The following is a 17,145-nucleotide window of genomic DNA, read 5'->3' as shown; positions in this document are numbered from 1 at the left end:
GTTCAACAAAAAAAAAAAAAAAAAAAAACTCTTTCAACCACTAAAATCTTAAATAATCGGGATGAAATGGGAGCTTAAATTATAGGGAAAATTGCATTGGTGATTCCTAATTTTTTTGTTTTTTACAGACTTTATCCTAACCTTCATTTTGTGTTAGTGAAAGTCTTTAATCTTTAATAAATATGTACTTGAGGTCCATCTGGATGGAAACTGTCCAAAATATCATTAGTTGACCAGAAGAATTCCTTGAACTATTTGTTTCCGCAACGATTTTATTGGATGTTTCCATTCAGATAGACCACATGTACATATTTATGAAAGGTAAAGGACCTTCGTTGGTATAAAATGAAGGTTAGGATAAAATTTGTAAAAAATGAAAAGATGAAGAACCGTTATTGCAATTTTTCCTAAATTATATGATAAGACTGAGAAGACTATTCCAATCTCTAGGTTTAAAAGGTAAAGCCAGCCGACAAAAAGGAAAATTGCAATGGATTTTCATGACCTTTTCAGCCGCCAGAGTTCCCGTTCAATTCCCAAAAGAAAAAAAAAAAAATAATAATAAAAGAAAAAGAAAAAGAAATGCTATATTCATAAATTATTATATTTTGAAAAAGAGATTAATAAATAATAAAATTTAAAATACTGTAAGATCGATTAGTAGAAGATAATCAAAGAATATATATTTTGTCGATAATCAAATTATTCATTTATAGGTTGACTGGTAATTATGGTAGAAATATTCACTAATTAATATTCAGTTCATAATTTTGGAGAGACACTGGTCAAAAATCGAGCCTAGCGATTACCGAGAGAGGGAGTGATGGAGAGCGGCGCCATTTTTACAGGGCTACGCCCGAACATAATTCCTCACCACCACCACCAGCTCTGCCCTTCACGAAGCACTATTAAGCTTCTTCCCCCGCTTTACAGTGGCAAAAGACACTTCTATAAGGTACCGTGAAATCAGATCAGCGGCAGTTTGTGTTTTTCTCGTTTTTTACGTTTTTAATCATTTGTCAATCACATGCATTTTGTTTTAATTTATTAATTTATATGTATTGGAGAAGCAGAACTGATTTTTGTTATTTGATTGGAATGCAAATGTACGCAGCTCTCGAAACAATTGCACTTTGCTTGTTTTAGTGACAATAGCGGTAAAAATGTTGATACTCTTCAAGTGGCCTCTCCTTCTAGGTACGCTTACTAGGAAATATTTCAATTTAGAGCCAAAGTCTGGTTTTAATTTGTGAGCTTGATTTTTCTTGTTCAATAACTGGGATTATTGAATATTCAATTTTGGCAGCAACGTGGTGCCAGAATTAGCCGACATTGATTGGGACAACCTTGGATTTGAGTTCATGTCCACTGATTATATGTATATGATGAAATGTTCCCAAGGTGAAAACTTTTCTAAGGGAGAATTACAACGTTTTGGGAACATTCAGTTGAGCCCATCCGCTGGGATTTTAAATTATGGACAGGTAAGTTTTGGCTTGTACTACTACTGATATTGCAGGTTCTTTCAGTGTGTTTATAACTTATTTGCGTCAGTTTGCTTGATTTTTTCAGAATTAATTTTTTTTTTTAAATTACTTTTAGGGGTTGTTTGAAGGTTTAAAAGCTTATCGAAAGTATGATGGTAATATTTTGCTCTTTCGGCCCGAGGAAAATGCTCTCCGATTAAGGATGGGTGCTGAGCGTATGTGCATGCCTTCTCCTACCGTAGAACAGTTTGTTGAAGCTGTAAAGGAAACTGTTTTAGCAAATGAAAGATGGGTAATTCAACAGTTTAGCAATTCAATTAAGATTTTATTTATTTTATTTTTGTGTAGTGGTGTTTAGACAATCAATTGGTTTTATATTGTTATTTTATTTCAGATTCCCCCACTGGGTAAAGGTTCTTTATATATAAGACCATTGCTTATGGGGAGTGGAGCTGTTCTAGGACTTGCACCAGCTCCTGAATACACCTTTTTGATTTATGTATCTCCAGTGGGAAACTATTTCAAGGTATGATAGTCATCTCTTGAATGCTCACTCAGCCATGATACAGTGTCGCCTCTTGAATAATTGTCAAAGATAGGATTCAAAAATCTACACAGATAAGTCAACTTTCTTAACTGCTTTTCGGAACTTTCCACCTATAGTCAACCCAAATATTCACGAATTAGCAGAAATAATATCAGATTTTGAGGATGCTTGGTCTTTGAATGGTAATTATATAATTTATAATTTGCAATCATATTCCTAAATATACGGAAAGATAGCCAAAAGCAGCTAGCATTACGCAACTAAAAGAAGCAAATAAAAATGACGAAAGGACCTAAAGAAGACTGGAAGCATATATTGATCTTACCGTCCACGAACATTTGATGTTTTCTTTGAGTTGTACTTACTTAGTTATAGTATGTTCTGGTGTTGCATTTAATAAAAGAATAGGTTGTTTAACTTGCTTGGTTTGGCACTGCAATCTTAATCAAAGCCTGTCCTGATATAAATTTTGGCCTTTTAAGTACAACTGATAACGCTTAGTCATTTACTTAAAGAACTAGTCACTCTATGGATGTGGACCTCTTATCATTTTTGTGTTTTGAAAATCAGTTTCTTCTTTGATCAATAGCGTACCTCCTTTACAATTTTTATACAGGTTTCTACTGCCACTTCTTTATGTCTATCAGTTACTGTGTGTTTACTCTTCTGCAGGAAGGTTTGGCACCAATACATTTGATTGTTGAAACTGAGATGCATCGAGCGACACCTGGTGGTACTGGGGGAGTTAAGACTATAGGAAATTATGCTGGAGTAAGCTACTCTCTGTTGATTCTTCCTCTCCTTTGAGTTTGCTTGTATAGAGCTTTTCCTTTAAACTTACTAGCATTCTAACTTTACTTTCGCTATGATCTGCCTAATAACTTAATGATTCTGCTTTCTCTTCCATCTGAAGGTTGGTAGATATTCATGATATTCTATGCTTCTCCCCTCTTGTTTATTTTCTCATAGTTCCCTTTTTAGCGAGGTGCTTAATTTTCTATTGATGTTCACACATTAAATTCTTGCTTAACCAGGACTCAAAGGGTGCTTAGCTACCTGTTACTGCAATGCATTCATACCCGCTAACCATATTCTTTGAACTCTTGAGTTATGAACTGCCACTATATCGAGTATAATGGGGATGATTTAACATTTTTAGATACCTTATGCTACCCCACTATATCCAGGAAAGGGAACCTTGTTAACTAAACTAAGGAGATTCTTTTGTTATTCTAGTATTCAAATATGGTTTCTGGGTATTCTGATGCATCCTTTCTGTTTTCTGCACTGCATTTTGTAGGTTCTAAAGGCCCAGAGTGCGGCAAAAGCAAAAGGTTTTTCTGATGTTTTATATCTGGATAGCGTTCATAAAAGATATCTAGAAGAGGTGTCATCTTGCAACGTATTTGTTGTGAAGGTACACTATTTTTTGAATTAGCTCAAAATACATCATATATGCTTGAACATTTTCAATAATGAGATAAGTATGTGATTATTCTTGACGCTGAGGCAAAAAAAAAAAAAAAAATTTAACATGGAATAAGATTTTGACCTCTAGGAGATGTTGGACAAGTCACATTCTTTTAGTTTTATTGAAGGCTAAAAGTCCTAACTCCTAATGTGACCATGGGTGTAAATGTATGTGAATAAAGTATTACATACCTCTCTAGTAGCTTAACCTGTTAATAATTCCTCATCTACTGAACTCTTGTCATATTATTGCTTTAATTATAAGTTGTTCGATAAACAATTATTTATGTTGCATTTACTTCAATCATGGGATTTGAAACTGCCTTCCGTGAGGTCTGTTTCCCAAAGAGTTTGTGTTTTAAAACCTATCATGCAAGTATACACCATCTCCTCCCTTATCATTGATATTGTTGAACTGTGGTTGCGTGATACACATTCTCTAGTAATTTCAATGCCATGGAGGGCCTTAATCATCATGACATCACATCGTACCATTGCTTCCAGGTTCATTACATTGGACTCCAACATGTAAATGCATATTGGTGTAAAAATATTTTTGGACTATTAGGTAGTATTGTGAAGGTTCTACGTATGTATAAACTTTCCGAACACCAAGAATATCTGCCAAAAAGATTGTAATGTCCACATTGCCACTAGAATATATTTAAAAGCACATAGCACTGGGATTGAATTCAATCAATTGGAGATCCTCTTTTAACAATTGAGGAGGGAAAAATTGAGTTATTGCACTTGTGGACAATGGGAGCCACCTTGGAATATGGATAAGCCAGTATCAATATTTCCCAATGGAAGCCACCTGGGCTCAAGATTTTGTTGGGAGAGATCCTGTTGGTACTATATTGGGACTCAGATGAAATGGTAAGTCTCTTCCTAGAGTATATCAGGAAGCTTAGCAATAATTAGGGGTATCCTTATTGGTGGGCATGGCCGATATAAAATCACGCACTTGGTTTGGTGACCCGTGTTTGGTCCTGCTGCGACACTCGTACGCATGAGAAAGTTGGAGTATCATTTTACACACTATTAATTTAGATAAGATATTTATTTTTCTAAATGTGAACCCTTGGAAATTCTTACGCTGAACAATATTATGTAAATTACCATTTTGACTCATGATGCATTAGCCTCAATTCCATTTAATGTCCATAGCTGGGAAGGTTTCATAGGTACACAGTTGTTTTGCAATATGCTGCTTACATTGGTCAACTGTAAGCTCATTATACATTTCTGTCCAAATAGTAAACATCGTACTAATTTTTGTCCAACTTATTTCTATATGAAAATATATGTTCTGTGTATGTACTGCTTGTGTTTCTATGAACTGTCACAAAGGTAGAAATGTAAAAGCTAATCTCAAATCAGTTCATTTTGGTTACAGGATAATGTGATAGCTACTCCCTCGATAAAAGGGACCATCTTACCTGGCATTACACGAAAGAGTATAATTGATGTTGCTGTTAGTCAAGGATATCAGGTAATTGCTGAGCTTCTAAAACATTCAAATTGCATTACAGGATATAAGCTTCTACTGGCAACTAAACATGGGTCATCCCCTCCAGGAAAAAATATGGTTTCATACGACCATGCTAATTCCATGGTTGGACAACTTCTTGTAGTTTCTGAGAGGGGCAAATAATGCTCTCGCAACGAACTTCTTTCAACTTTCAAGCAGAGTATGCACTATATATATATATATATGAAAACTTTTATGAGCCCTTATGGATAAATCATCAAATTGCCACCCTTCCCTTCAGCTGATTAAAAAAAATACAGATGCCATATTGAACTTTTGGCACTAGTCCTTTAGTTTGTCAGTGGACCAAGGTGAAGGGCTCATTCTGCTAGATGTTTAGTAATTTCTCCACCAACCAGGATAAAAAATATCATCAAGGGATCATAAAAGTTTATAATTGTAACCTCCCTTAGCTTAGTGCGTGATAGGGTTTTTTCTTGATATGTAGGTTGAGGAGCGGTTCGTAGCAGTTGATGAGTTGCTAGATGCTGATGAAGTTTTCTGTACAGGAACAGCCGTGGTTATATCCCCCGTGGGCAGTATAACTTATCTTGGTAAAAGGTAATTTCTATCTTCTAGTTGTACAATGCTCTATGATAATTAACTGTAAGGATGAACTTGGAATTAAATAAAACGCAATCTAGAATCTATATGCCTTTTCTGTAGAACTGGTAATTATCCCCTCATTCTCACTTTTTATGTTATTTTTCCTTTTACCTTTTAACCTATTTATCCATCTAAGAATTAGGAATTCCTCTTGTTTCCATTTTATTTCTTCCCGAGGCGTGTTGACGAGGGTATAGTACATGCAAGAGGGAGATCTGATTTTTTGCACAATGTGATTGTCTTGCGTATTCACCTAAAACTATTTGCTGCACTACAGTTAATTGTTTGTGAACTGGTCTATCCTTTTGAACGCTAATGTAATTCAAGCATCAGTGATGTTGTGATCATCTTTCCTAGCATCATTTTATGTGCATGTCCTCATGGGAGGCGCATCACTATTCACCAATTATATGTTTGGTGAGGTGATTGGATAGTAGTGGACTTCAATAAAGAAATAAACGAAGTTAATTTATTGTCTACTATATTATCCAATTCCTATCTAGAACTCCATATTAAACATGCGTCTTGAATGGCGTAAACTTGAAAAGATGAGACTGTAGAATGTATCCAGAACCTTGAACATGGAATCGTGGCTTGAGCACGCTGTGCAGGGCTGAGAAAGGAAAATTGTGTATGCAAGTCTTTCCTCCAAAGCCACACAATCATTTGTGAAAAAATTGTGGTCTTTTATGAGCTTGAATGAAAGCGCCTGAGGAGCCCGCTGTTCTGGTGCACGGCAGGGGTGGAGCCAGAGATTTTGCTCAGTGCGGGTGCAATTTTAGATATTGGCTGCAGTGATTTTTTTTTTTTTTCAAAATTAGTTTATGAACGAAAAGAGCTTCATGATCTTAGGCAACCCTGGTGCATAAGAAAACATGAGCATGATCTTGAAAAATCCTAGCGCATAAGAAAACATGAGATTTTGAACAACTACAATGAGATTTTTTAATCAGAAAACTACTATGACTTTGATTTAATATTCATATAAAGATGGAGATGAATTCTCAAAAAAGTTTGAAGGTTTGAGATTGGGATAAAATAGGGAAAGATATTTTGTAATTAATCTGGATATGAGCTCTAATTATGGAGATGTGAGGTTTTAAATGGAGTGTACTCCCATTAGATCATGTAAAATTAAAAAGGAAATTTTTGGTCCAATTAGTGCATTGGTTTTTGTTTTTTTAATATAATAATATATTTCTTTACACACACATGTATGTTGAATTTAAATCACAAATCAAATAGAAATTTATTTAAGAAATAAACTTACACAAATTTTATCTCAAATGTGTAAATAAACTCCACACACACACAGCACTCAATTCTCAATTATTTCCACTCATTATATTTCTTACACTTGTGCACTCTCTCTCTTACTTTCACATACACGTTCCTGCCCCTCCCTCCCCTCTCTCTCAATTATCTCCACTCACTATCTTTCAAACACTTGTGCACTCTCTCTCTCTCTCTCTCTCTCTCTCTCTCTCCCGCTCACATTCATTCACCCACACAGCCAACACATGTACACACACACACACACACACACTGAGACTTTGCATCTCCAGGAGGTTGCAGGAATTCTAATGGGCGAGCAAATTCAAACATTTGAATCGCAAATGACTTAGATTCATCAAATCAAGACCTTAGAATCATACCTTAAAAACAAAATCCCAAATGAAGAATCAATTGTCCAGTTTTTCTTAAAATTCAGTGCAGACACCTTCATGAGAGCTCCAGTTTTTCTGAAAGTTCAGTGCAGGCAGTGGCCTACACTGGACTCCATGTAGCTCCGCCCCTGGTGCACGGTATAGAAGTTTGTAACAGCATTTATTGTACCTTGTGCAGAGTGAGTTATGGAAGAGATGGAGTTGGCCTTGTGTCGCAACAAATATATTCAGCACTTACTAGCCTACAAATGGGACTTACAGAGGATAACATGGATTGGATTGTTGCGCTGAAGTAGCCCCTACTCTCCAATTACCCCCCCCCCCCCCCCCCCCCCACAACACAAAAAAAAAAAAAAAATAAGCGCTTAGTTTATAATCTTTTTCTTGACTTTGTGAAGCGATGACTCATGGTGGTTCAACCGGATTTCCAATCCCCCCCCCCCCCCCCCCCAAAAAAATAAATAAATAAATATATAAAGAAAATGGAGTTTAATTTGTGTGGACTAAGGTACCATCTCATGTCATTTGTTGTTTTGCTCATAACATTGATACTCTCTGTTTATTAAAAGACGTTATTTGATATTATAGGATTCTTATGTTATTGTCTTTTGTTTAAAACCACTGTTTTGAAGTGAACCTCGGAAAACGGTGAAACATATGGGATAAATATAGCCTTTTCACTTAGCTGCTACTTTTTTGGCAAATTATTTGCAAGGGAATAACAAGTTATTCTGCATCTTTTGCATTAAGTAACGATGTGACGTAGCTATGACTATCGTTACTACTCACTAGCCACAACTTGCTAGTGTTTAGTTTTTAGTGACAGATTGTGCAAAATTAATTTTAATAAAAAACGATGTGTACAGAAGGATGTCTCACAAAATTCGTCTAGACACCCATATCGGTGGGTACCATGGTGTAATAAAAAAAATGCGAAAAAAATCATCCAACCCTTATTGTGAGTATTTTGTGGCATTTTTGTGAACTAAATTTTTGTACTTACAACATTGTTGAATTTTAATTCACTAGTCACCTACAATGATGCTATACTACCTTGCCTCCCTCTCTCGTATCTTTGATTTGCTTATGAAGCAGAAAACTTTGTTCTTGAAAGTTTGTTTATTAGTTCGAGAAATATATAATTATAAATGATCTAGATAATTATACAAAACATGTCTTAAAAAGTAATTGTTCCATTTATACCAAAATAACATGCAAAATTTTGAACTATAGTAGCAAAGTATTGTGAATTATCGTTGGTCTCAAATCTATATGGATTTGTCCATTGTAAGTGATAATAGTGATAGTTATATTTCCACGTGTATTCTTGGTAAACATACAAATAGTTGTTGAGTATTTGACCTTTTAGCATTTTTTAATAGCATCTAAAGAAAGTCATTTCAGAGTATAAAAAGAATTTATTTATTTATTTATTTATTTATTTTTTTGGCTGGTTTTTTAGGAATAAAAATCAATGTCGGAGAACGTCGGGTTATTGAATAAGAGTGTTTATTACAAATCAAGTGTAATTAAGAGTCTAGATTTTTTTACGACTTTAACAGAAAAATGACAAAAATTTCGAAAGTGTCGGTCCTATTACACTGAATATGGGGAGATCATAAGCAACTCGAATGCTAACCAAATCTGCTTTACACTTTTGGATTGCGGTGACCAACCTTTAATGTACATGTTTAAATGATCAATGTTGAAGGCAAAAAATGTTGCACGATTGTACCTAAGGAAATTTATTTAACTTAAAACATTACTAGAATATATTTGGGCAAAAAAAAAAAAAGGAGAGAGAGAGAGAGAGAGAGATAACTACCAAATAAAATTTATTTGAGACTCAATTAAGCTTAATTATTATTGTTTTAGCGTATTGTTGAATGTAGTCATGAGTTAAAGAATAAAGTTGTTAAAGTGAGATAAATAGTTATTGAAGAATTTCTGTCAATAAATGGTACATGACTTTTACTAGGGTAACACTATCAAGTACCTCAAACAACATATAATTTATTCAAAAGAGAAGAAGTTTATTTTATTTTTTTCAAATTTTTTCAACATTACATTTCGTACCTCTAACAATTTAAGCTTTATTTATAATAATAATGTGATGTTCAGTCAATTGCAGAGACTAAGGAGTTCACTTTGTTAGATAAACTTCTTAAAAAATATAAGACTTTTTCTTGAAGCTGTGTTTTCAAATTTTCACACATGATTTTTCTAAATAACCTTTGACAAATGTAGAAATTGAGCACTCGTCCTTTTTGTTTGGTTCCTCACTTCTTCTAGTGCATTAATTAGTTACAGATTATTCAATGCAAACAAATCTTCTTTTGTCTCAAATAAAGTATTTTAATAACTAATTTTCATGATTTATAATTTAGATAATATCAGAAGAAATTAGACTATCCATTGTTTGGTAGGTGTAGAGAAGCAAATGAGAAAGATCTTGGTCTACGGTTCTTTAATTAAAATTGCTTCATTAATTTATACATAAAGTCACATCTTTTTCCTCTCCACTTCAGGAAATTCCAGTGATAATTCCATCCCATTCCCGTGTTTCTTCTTCTCCAACTATTATATATGGTACTGCACTATCATTTGCATGTGATATCAAGACAAACCTACACCAACTTCAAAACAACAAACGCCACATTTCACAACCCCACCCTCAGCAGATATGGTGCTAGAATTAACAGACATTGATTGGGACAACCTTGGTTTCGGGTTCATGTCCACTGATTATATGTATATTATGAAATGTTCTCAAGGTGAAAACTTTTCTGAAGGAGAATTGCAACGTTTTGGGAACATTGAGTTGAGCCCATGTGCTGGGATTTTAAATTATGGACAGGTATTTATTTATTTTACCACTTCTTATTGTACTTTCTTTCAGTGTGTTTATAATTTATTTGCGTCAGGTTTGCTCCACACTTACTGAATTAATTTTCTGAAAAATAACTTGTAGGGCTTGTTTGAAGGTTTAAAAGCTTATCGGAAATATGATGACAATATTTTACTCTTTCGCCCTGAGGAAAATGCTCTCCGGTTAAGGATGGGTGCTGAGCGTATGTGCATGCCTTCTCCTACTGTAGAACAGTTTGTTGAAGCTGTAAAGGAAACTGTTTGAGCAAATGAAAGATGGGTAATCCGACAGTTTAGCATTTCAATTTTCAATAACATTGTATTTACTGATTTTTGTGTAGTGGTGTTTGGATAACTGAGTGGTTTTATATTGCTATCTTATTTCAGATTCCCCCACCGGGAAAAGGTTCTTTATATATAAGACCATTGCTTATGGGGAGTGGAGCTGTTCTAGGACTTGCACCAGCTCCTGAATACACCTTTTTGATTTATGTATCACCTGTGGGGAACTATTTCAAGGTATAATAGTCGTCTCTTGCATGCCTGTGAAGCCATGATGATGTTTCCATTTGAATTTCTGGCGAAGATAGAGCTCAAAAATCTATATGGATAAAGTCCAATTAACTTTTTCTTTTCAGCTGCTTTTCCAATCTTTCCACCCATTGTCATTGCAAATATTCATGAAATAGAATAAAAGAAGCATAGGATTTATGTTACTATACGAACATTCGATGTTTTCTTTGAGTGGGATGTAACAGTAATTTCTTAATTATTGCTTGTTCTGCTGTTGCTTACAATCAAAGAATAGTATATTTGGTTTGGCAATCTATATCACCTTTAAGATTTCATTACAAGTTTCTACTGCAGACTTCTTGATGTCTCTCGGTTACTTTCTGTTTACTCTTTCGCCAGGAAGGTTTGGCACCGATACATTTGATTGTTGAGACTGAAATGCATCGAGCTACACCTGGTGGTACTGGGGAGTTAAAACTGTTGGAAATTATGCTGGAGTAAGCTTCTCTTTTTCCTCTACATTACTAGCATACTAAACTTTACTTTCGCTAAGGTCTGCATAGTTTGTCCCTGTTGGCCCCCATTCTTTGGAAATGAAAATCGGTGAAAGTTTTTTTTTGAAAAATGAGTGGTTGAAAAAATGAGGAAAAGTTTCGACTTACGTGTAATATTATTTTATGGAAGATTGTGTAGTTGAAAAATAGGAGAGAGAAAAATGGAATGTAATGTTAGTAAATATCTAATCCATCTAAACATGCTTCAATAATCCGAAAGGCATATGGATCAAATGCGGAATGAAATGGAATCGAAAACATACCTCTAGCCATTGCTACTCACACACGTTCAAGGATTCGGATTTAGGTGCTTCTAAACCTGACTCAACCTCAATTAGATGGCGTATTTTCAACTGTAAGAGATTGAAAGGCTTAGGAACCCAACCGGTGGAAACATCTGAATATATATATGCTCTATCCATCATAGAGCAGTTTTCAACCGAACAAAACGTGGGAAATGCAGTTGGAATATGTGGACCACATTTAGATTCGGTTTTGTCATTGAAATACCGAACTTCATGGAAGAAAAACTAACATGTAATGTAAAGGAAATTAATGAGATTCAAACGGGGTAAAGTTTCTTCATTCTCTTCCATCTGGAGGTGGATCAGACATCCATGATATTCTATGCTTCTCCCCTCTTGGTTATATTCTCGATTTTCCTTTTTAGTGAAGTGATTAATTTTATGTAGATACTCACATTGCTTTGAAACTGCTAAGAAGGATGGAAGGTGACTTTACATTTTTAGATACCTTATGCTACCTCGCTATGTCCAGGAAAGACAACCATGATAGCTAAACTAAGGATTTTCGCTTTTTTACTCTAGCACTCAAATATGGATTCTGGTTATTTTGATGAATCCTTTTTTTTTTTTTTTTTTTTTTTTTTTTTTTTTTTTTTTTTTTTCCTTTTTTTTTTTTGCTCTGTATACTGTAGGTTCTAAAGATGCAGAGTGCTGCAAAAGCAAAAGGCTTTTATGATGTTCCGTATCTGGATAGTGTTCACAAAAGATATCTAGAAGAGGTGTCCTCTTGCAACATATTTGTTGTGAAGGTACACCATTCGTTGAATTACCTAAGAACATTCTCAATAATGAGATAATTATGTTATTATTCTCGATAGTGAGGTTTTAAAAAAAAAAAAAAAAAGATTGTGCTGTTTATGTTTCTAGTACTTATTCTGTAATTGGATTGCATAATGAGGTGTAGATGTATCTGAATAAATGGATTGCTTAACGTGTAACGTGAATTAATGAAACCTATCACGATGCAAGTATACACAGTCTACTTATCATTAACACTATTGGATTATAATTGTATGATATGTAAGTATTATGCCCTAGGTCCAATCAACTTTAGATATAAATGTTTTTGATATATAATTAATGCAATTTAATGGCAGATCTATTATTTAATTAATAGACAATTAAATAAATAATAGAATTCATAGATTCAAATCTTCGCAATTTGTTAATCACAAGGAGTTGTGATTGTGAGATACAAATTACATCTGATTAAATCTTAAATCATCTGTGGTCGTAAGTAATAAGGAGATACAGATATCGTTATTACAGATAGACCATCACGTGTGGCATTTCTTACCTGTGAAGTAAGTAGCTGATTTCACAAGTTAAAGTGTGGTGACACTTAAATGAACACGTGGATGTTTTGTTATAGAACAAAACATTAGAGATCCGTCGAGAGATTCCACATGGATAACTATCTGAGTGTCAGTGGATAATCTCTAACGTTCGGTAGTGAAATTGGTCCTTTGACTTGAGATCGTCATGGTACCTTATACGAGGACAGTCATAATTTAACGGTGTTGGATGTTGCTCTGAAAAGGGCCGCTAATACGACATCGTTCGGGTACGTCAAGAATCGTATGAAGGTTATGATTGATCAATAAAGGATTCGTCACTCTTAGTTAATAGGAGATTATGATCTGCGTTTCATTCAATTAAGTCGATGATGAAATCCTTGGTCAAGGTGTACTTATAAGTCGAAAAGGAGTTTTCGACTTATATTGACTTAATAGTTAAGTGAAAGATATGATCGAGATTGACATACTTCCATATCTCGTAATTGATCGGATCATATTGACGAAGTGATTATAGTTTCACGGTAAACGAACGAATTTGATTTTGTCACACCACATGACATTTCCCATCATATGTATTGCCCTGACACATTGCTAGATGTCAATGAGGGACGGCGAGTGTGAATTGATAATAAATTAAAAGAGTATTTTAATTTATCAATTTTTATTAGATCAAAATAATATTTCACGTCGTTAGACATCGTGGTCGGGAACCTAATGGGTCGCACACTAAAGAGAATTGAAAGATTGCAAATTGCCAATTGGTTAATTTAACAATCGTTGGATAAATTAATTAATTGGATTTGTTATTTATATTCTCGAATTAATTAATTGGATTAATTAATTCACGGACCGGATTTAATTAAATGGATTAATTAAATATTGGACCGAACCGGGCTGAACCCGTTTGGGTTGATATAAATACATTGATAGGGTTTGAGGTCCATACGATTTTATTATTCTTACTGGCACAAGAGGAAAAACCCTAGAAGTTGTAATCTTATTCTCTGTATGGATCATTGTTAGAGGCTGGACAATTGGACAGCTGTGGTGGCGAATTAAGATTGCTGGAACGAGAAGAAAAGCAAAAGGTTTGCAGAATTCTTCAAAAGTACAATCTTTATCACGATTTCTATCTAAACACAAGGGAATTCTCGGTGGGAATCGAAATAATTTTAATTTTTCGCCGTGCATGTATAAGTAGATTCCCAACATTATACACATTCTCCATTAATTGAAATGCCTTGGATGGGCCTTCATCTCCATCACCATCACCATCACCATCACCATCACAAATGTACAAATGTAAAAGCTAATCTCAAATCAATTCCTTCTTTTTCCAGGGTAATGTTATATTTACTCCTGCAATAAAAGGGACCATCCTGCCTGGCATTACACGAAAGAGTATAATTGATGTTGCTGTCAGTCAAAGATATCAGGTACTTCTAAAACATTGATCCTCCATTTAACAAATTTTAATAAAAATAGTAGTGGGTCGAATAGAATGTGTGGATAACAACGACTATAGTTATTTGTAGTTGAAATTAATGTTTGACTTTAACCATATTTATAAACCAATATACAATGAAATTTTTAGATAGTAGTTATCCAAACAAATATAAACTTGCATTACAAGATATAAGCTTCCACCTATCAAGGAAAAACATATGGTTTTCTGGGTTTATTATTCCCTTTACGGCCACGCCAATTTCATGGATCCACAACTTCTTGTAGTTTCTAAGAGGGGCAAATTATGATCTCATTGGAGTGGCTACACCCGTGCATATTGTTCAAATTCATGGAAATAACCACCTTTACATATTTTGCAATAGAATCTATAGCACATTCTTTGACTTTTTGAGGAAGCTTATTTAGTTGCATTCCAGGGTCATAGCTAAGTGGGTCATAGGGTTTTTCTCTTCCTATGTAGGTTGAGGAACGTTTGGTAGCAGTTGATGAGTTGCTTGATGCTGATGAAGTTTTTGTACGGGAACAGCTGTGGTTATATCCCCTGTAGGCAGTATAACTTATCTGGGTAAAAGGTAGTTTCTATCTACTAGTTGCACGATGTTCCATTGTATTAATTAATTGTGAGGATGAACTTGGAAATTAACTAAAAATCAAACCAGACTCAATGTCTGGATTGCGTTCAGCAACTTGATTTATCCACACTATCGTAACAGCATGTATTGTACCTTGTGCAGAGTGATTTATGGAAGAGACGGCGTTGGCCTTGTGTCACAGCAACTATATTCAGCACTGACTAGCCTACAAATGGGACTTACCGAGGATAAAATGGATTGGATTGTTGCGCTGAAGTAGCCCCAACTCACTAATTACTCCTCGCTTTTTTGTTCGGAAGATAGATCTCAAGTTGTATCCTCCATCCCTTCAGTCTTTACTGTCTTCTGTTGTTAACGTTGGATATTGCTCTATGTTTATTGTCGACATTATGCCAGTGTGCGGGTTATTCCATTCTTCATGTTTAAAATCTCTTTCGAATTAACCTTTGAAAAGGGTACTGAAACAGAATCAAGCTGCAGATGGGACCCAAAAAAAAAAAAAAAAAGTATTTTTTACTTAGCTGATAATATTGCGGCAAATTATTTGAAAGATAACTTTACTAACAACTATAGCTTTGTAAATTTTTTAAGGACGGATTACCCAGAAATAATTTTTATTATTTAATTTTCTACATAAAACACTTTTAAGACCAAGTAAACTACAATACATAATTATAAATTGTTTAGCTAATGTTATATTATTCAATTATGTAATAATTAAGTGATAAATGTGTTTTGAATAGTTTCCACGGATAGCCTCTTGCAATGCTCTACATGAATGGAGTAAACAAGTAGAGAACAGAATTTGATTGTGCTTCTACTTCACTCCCAACTTTGTGGGAGGTCTCCACAACTAACTACTAGACTCATTTTGGTTGTGTGCAATGTTCTAAATGATGTCGCCCATGCGTGATGCTTGGCCAAAACGCTAAGCCAAGTGGCTTGACGCCTTATTTGGTGATCTAAAATTGCCGTTGACCGCTAAAGCGCGCTTAGGAGCAATTATGCGTGCATTATCGTCCTTTTTAATTTATTTATTTTTTTAAATTTTGTGTTGTTAAAAAATTATTAATGGTTGCATTGTAGAGGGTTGTGATGATGAGGAGGAGTATAATGGGGGTGGAAAATGATATATTACAACCTTCGAGAGGTACTAGAAATGCTCAGAATGAAATAAGAGAGTCCAACGAAGAGGATTTTGTATCGTAAGACACGGAGGACGAATTAGATGAAGAAGATGATATTGAATTGGAGTCTTATAAAGAGTTAGATAAGATTTAACTTCATATACTATTTATTTACTATTTTGTATTTAAATTTGAAACTTATCTTTTTGTTGAAAATTTTGAAAAAAAGTATAAAGTTTCTATAAATATGTTTTAAATGTTTAGTAAGTATTATTTTTAATTATTAAATAATTTTTTGATTTATTAAAATTCTAAATAATATTAAAACAAGAAAACATCTTTTAACGCATTTTTACACCTAAGCCTTGCCTAAACTCGCGTAACCCATAGCTTGACCTAATCGCATCGCCACGCATTACGCCATTTAGAACACTGGTTGTGTGTGTGTATTTATTTATTTTATTTTTTTTCAAAAAATTATGTCTTTTCATCAACGTTTGTATGAATTTGTGCTTCGGCGGTATACGTGTACATGGATGGGCCTTTTTTTTATCGATATAGAAAGATATAACGAAAATATCTATGTACAATTATTAACACCAAAACAGTCATAAGATTCAGAAATTCCAAAAGTGTTCTTAAGAATTATTCACTTTTGCTTCGAGACTAGTTCTTGGAAGGATTATTTGTTATATTCCAATCCATTTAGTCAAGTCAAAAGTTAAAATAATATATACTAATATATTATGTACAAAGATAGATAAGGTTTAAAAACTTGCAATATTTGGTGGAGGGGCCACATCTTATTCATTAAGACCCATTTTTCTTCTTTTATTTTGGCAGCTGGAATCCTCCGGAAGCAACCGAGTTGGAGAGAATGAGAAAAGGGTAATTTCACCCATGGCGGCCAAAAGTTTCACTTACTTTTCATGCCATAAAATGTCACCATGATCATAGAACTTTAATTTATTTTGTCATGGTCCAAACTTTCTACTTAGTATCACTATTTTCACATAACTTTAATTTGTTTTTTCATGACCATCAAACTTTATAGGGTTACATTGAACGTTTTGATGATGGGTTTCAAAGTCTTTAATTTCTAGCACTCA

The 17,145-nt window shown here is 34.3% G+C and overlaps 1 protein-coding gene and 1 pseudogene across 1 annotated transcript; both read left to right on the top strand.

Annotated features, from left to right (window-relative positions):
- Nucleotides 1–647: 647 nt before the first annotated feature.
- Nucleotides 648–7,643, top strand: LOC111367271 (branched-chain amino acid aminotransferase 2, chloroplastic-like). The gene is made up of 10 exons (XM_022988048.1): nt 648–955; nt 1,115–1,197; nt 1,307–1,484; nt 1,603–1,779; nt 1,882–2,013; nt 2,707–2,805; nt 3,335–3,451; nt 4,904–4,999; nt 5,487–5,599; nt 7,490–7,643. Exons 1-10 carry the CDS (start codon nt 824–826, stop codon nt 7,605–7,607), a joined length of 1,245 nt encoding a protein of 414 aa, XP_022843816.1. The 5' UTR covers nt 648–823; the 3' UTR covers nt 7,608–7,643.
- Nucleotides 7,644–9,836: 2,193 nt separating this feature from the next.
- On the top strand, nt 9,837–15,233 carry LOC111366638 (annotated as a pseudogene).
- The last annotated feature ends 1,912 nt before the right edge of the window (nt 15,234–17,145 follow it).

Source organism: Olea europaea, chromosome 18, assembly GCF_002742605.1.
Source record: "Olea europaea var. sylvestris chromosome 18, O_europaea_v1, whole genome shotgun sequence".
In the NCBI taxonomy this organism is placed as follows: Eukaryota; Viridiplantae; Streptophyta; class Magnoliopsida; order Lamiales; family Oleaceae; genus Olea; species Olea europaea.
The sequence above is the reverse complement of the archived record's forward strand: the minus strand, read 5'-3'. Positions and strand labels throughout refer to the sequence as shown.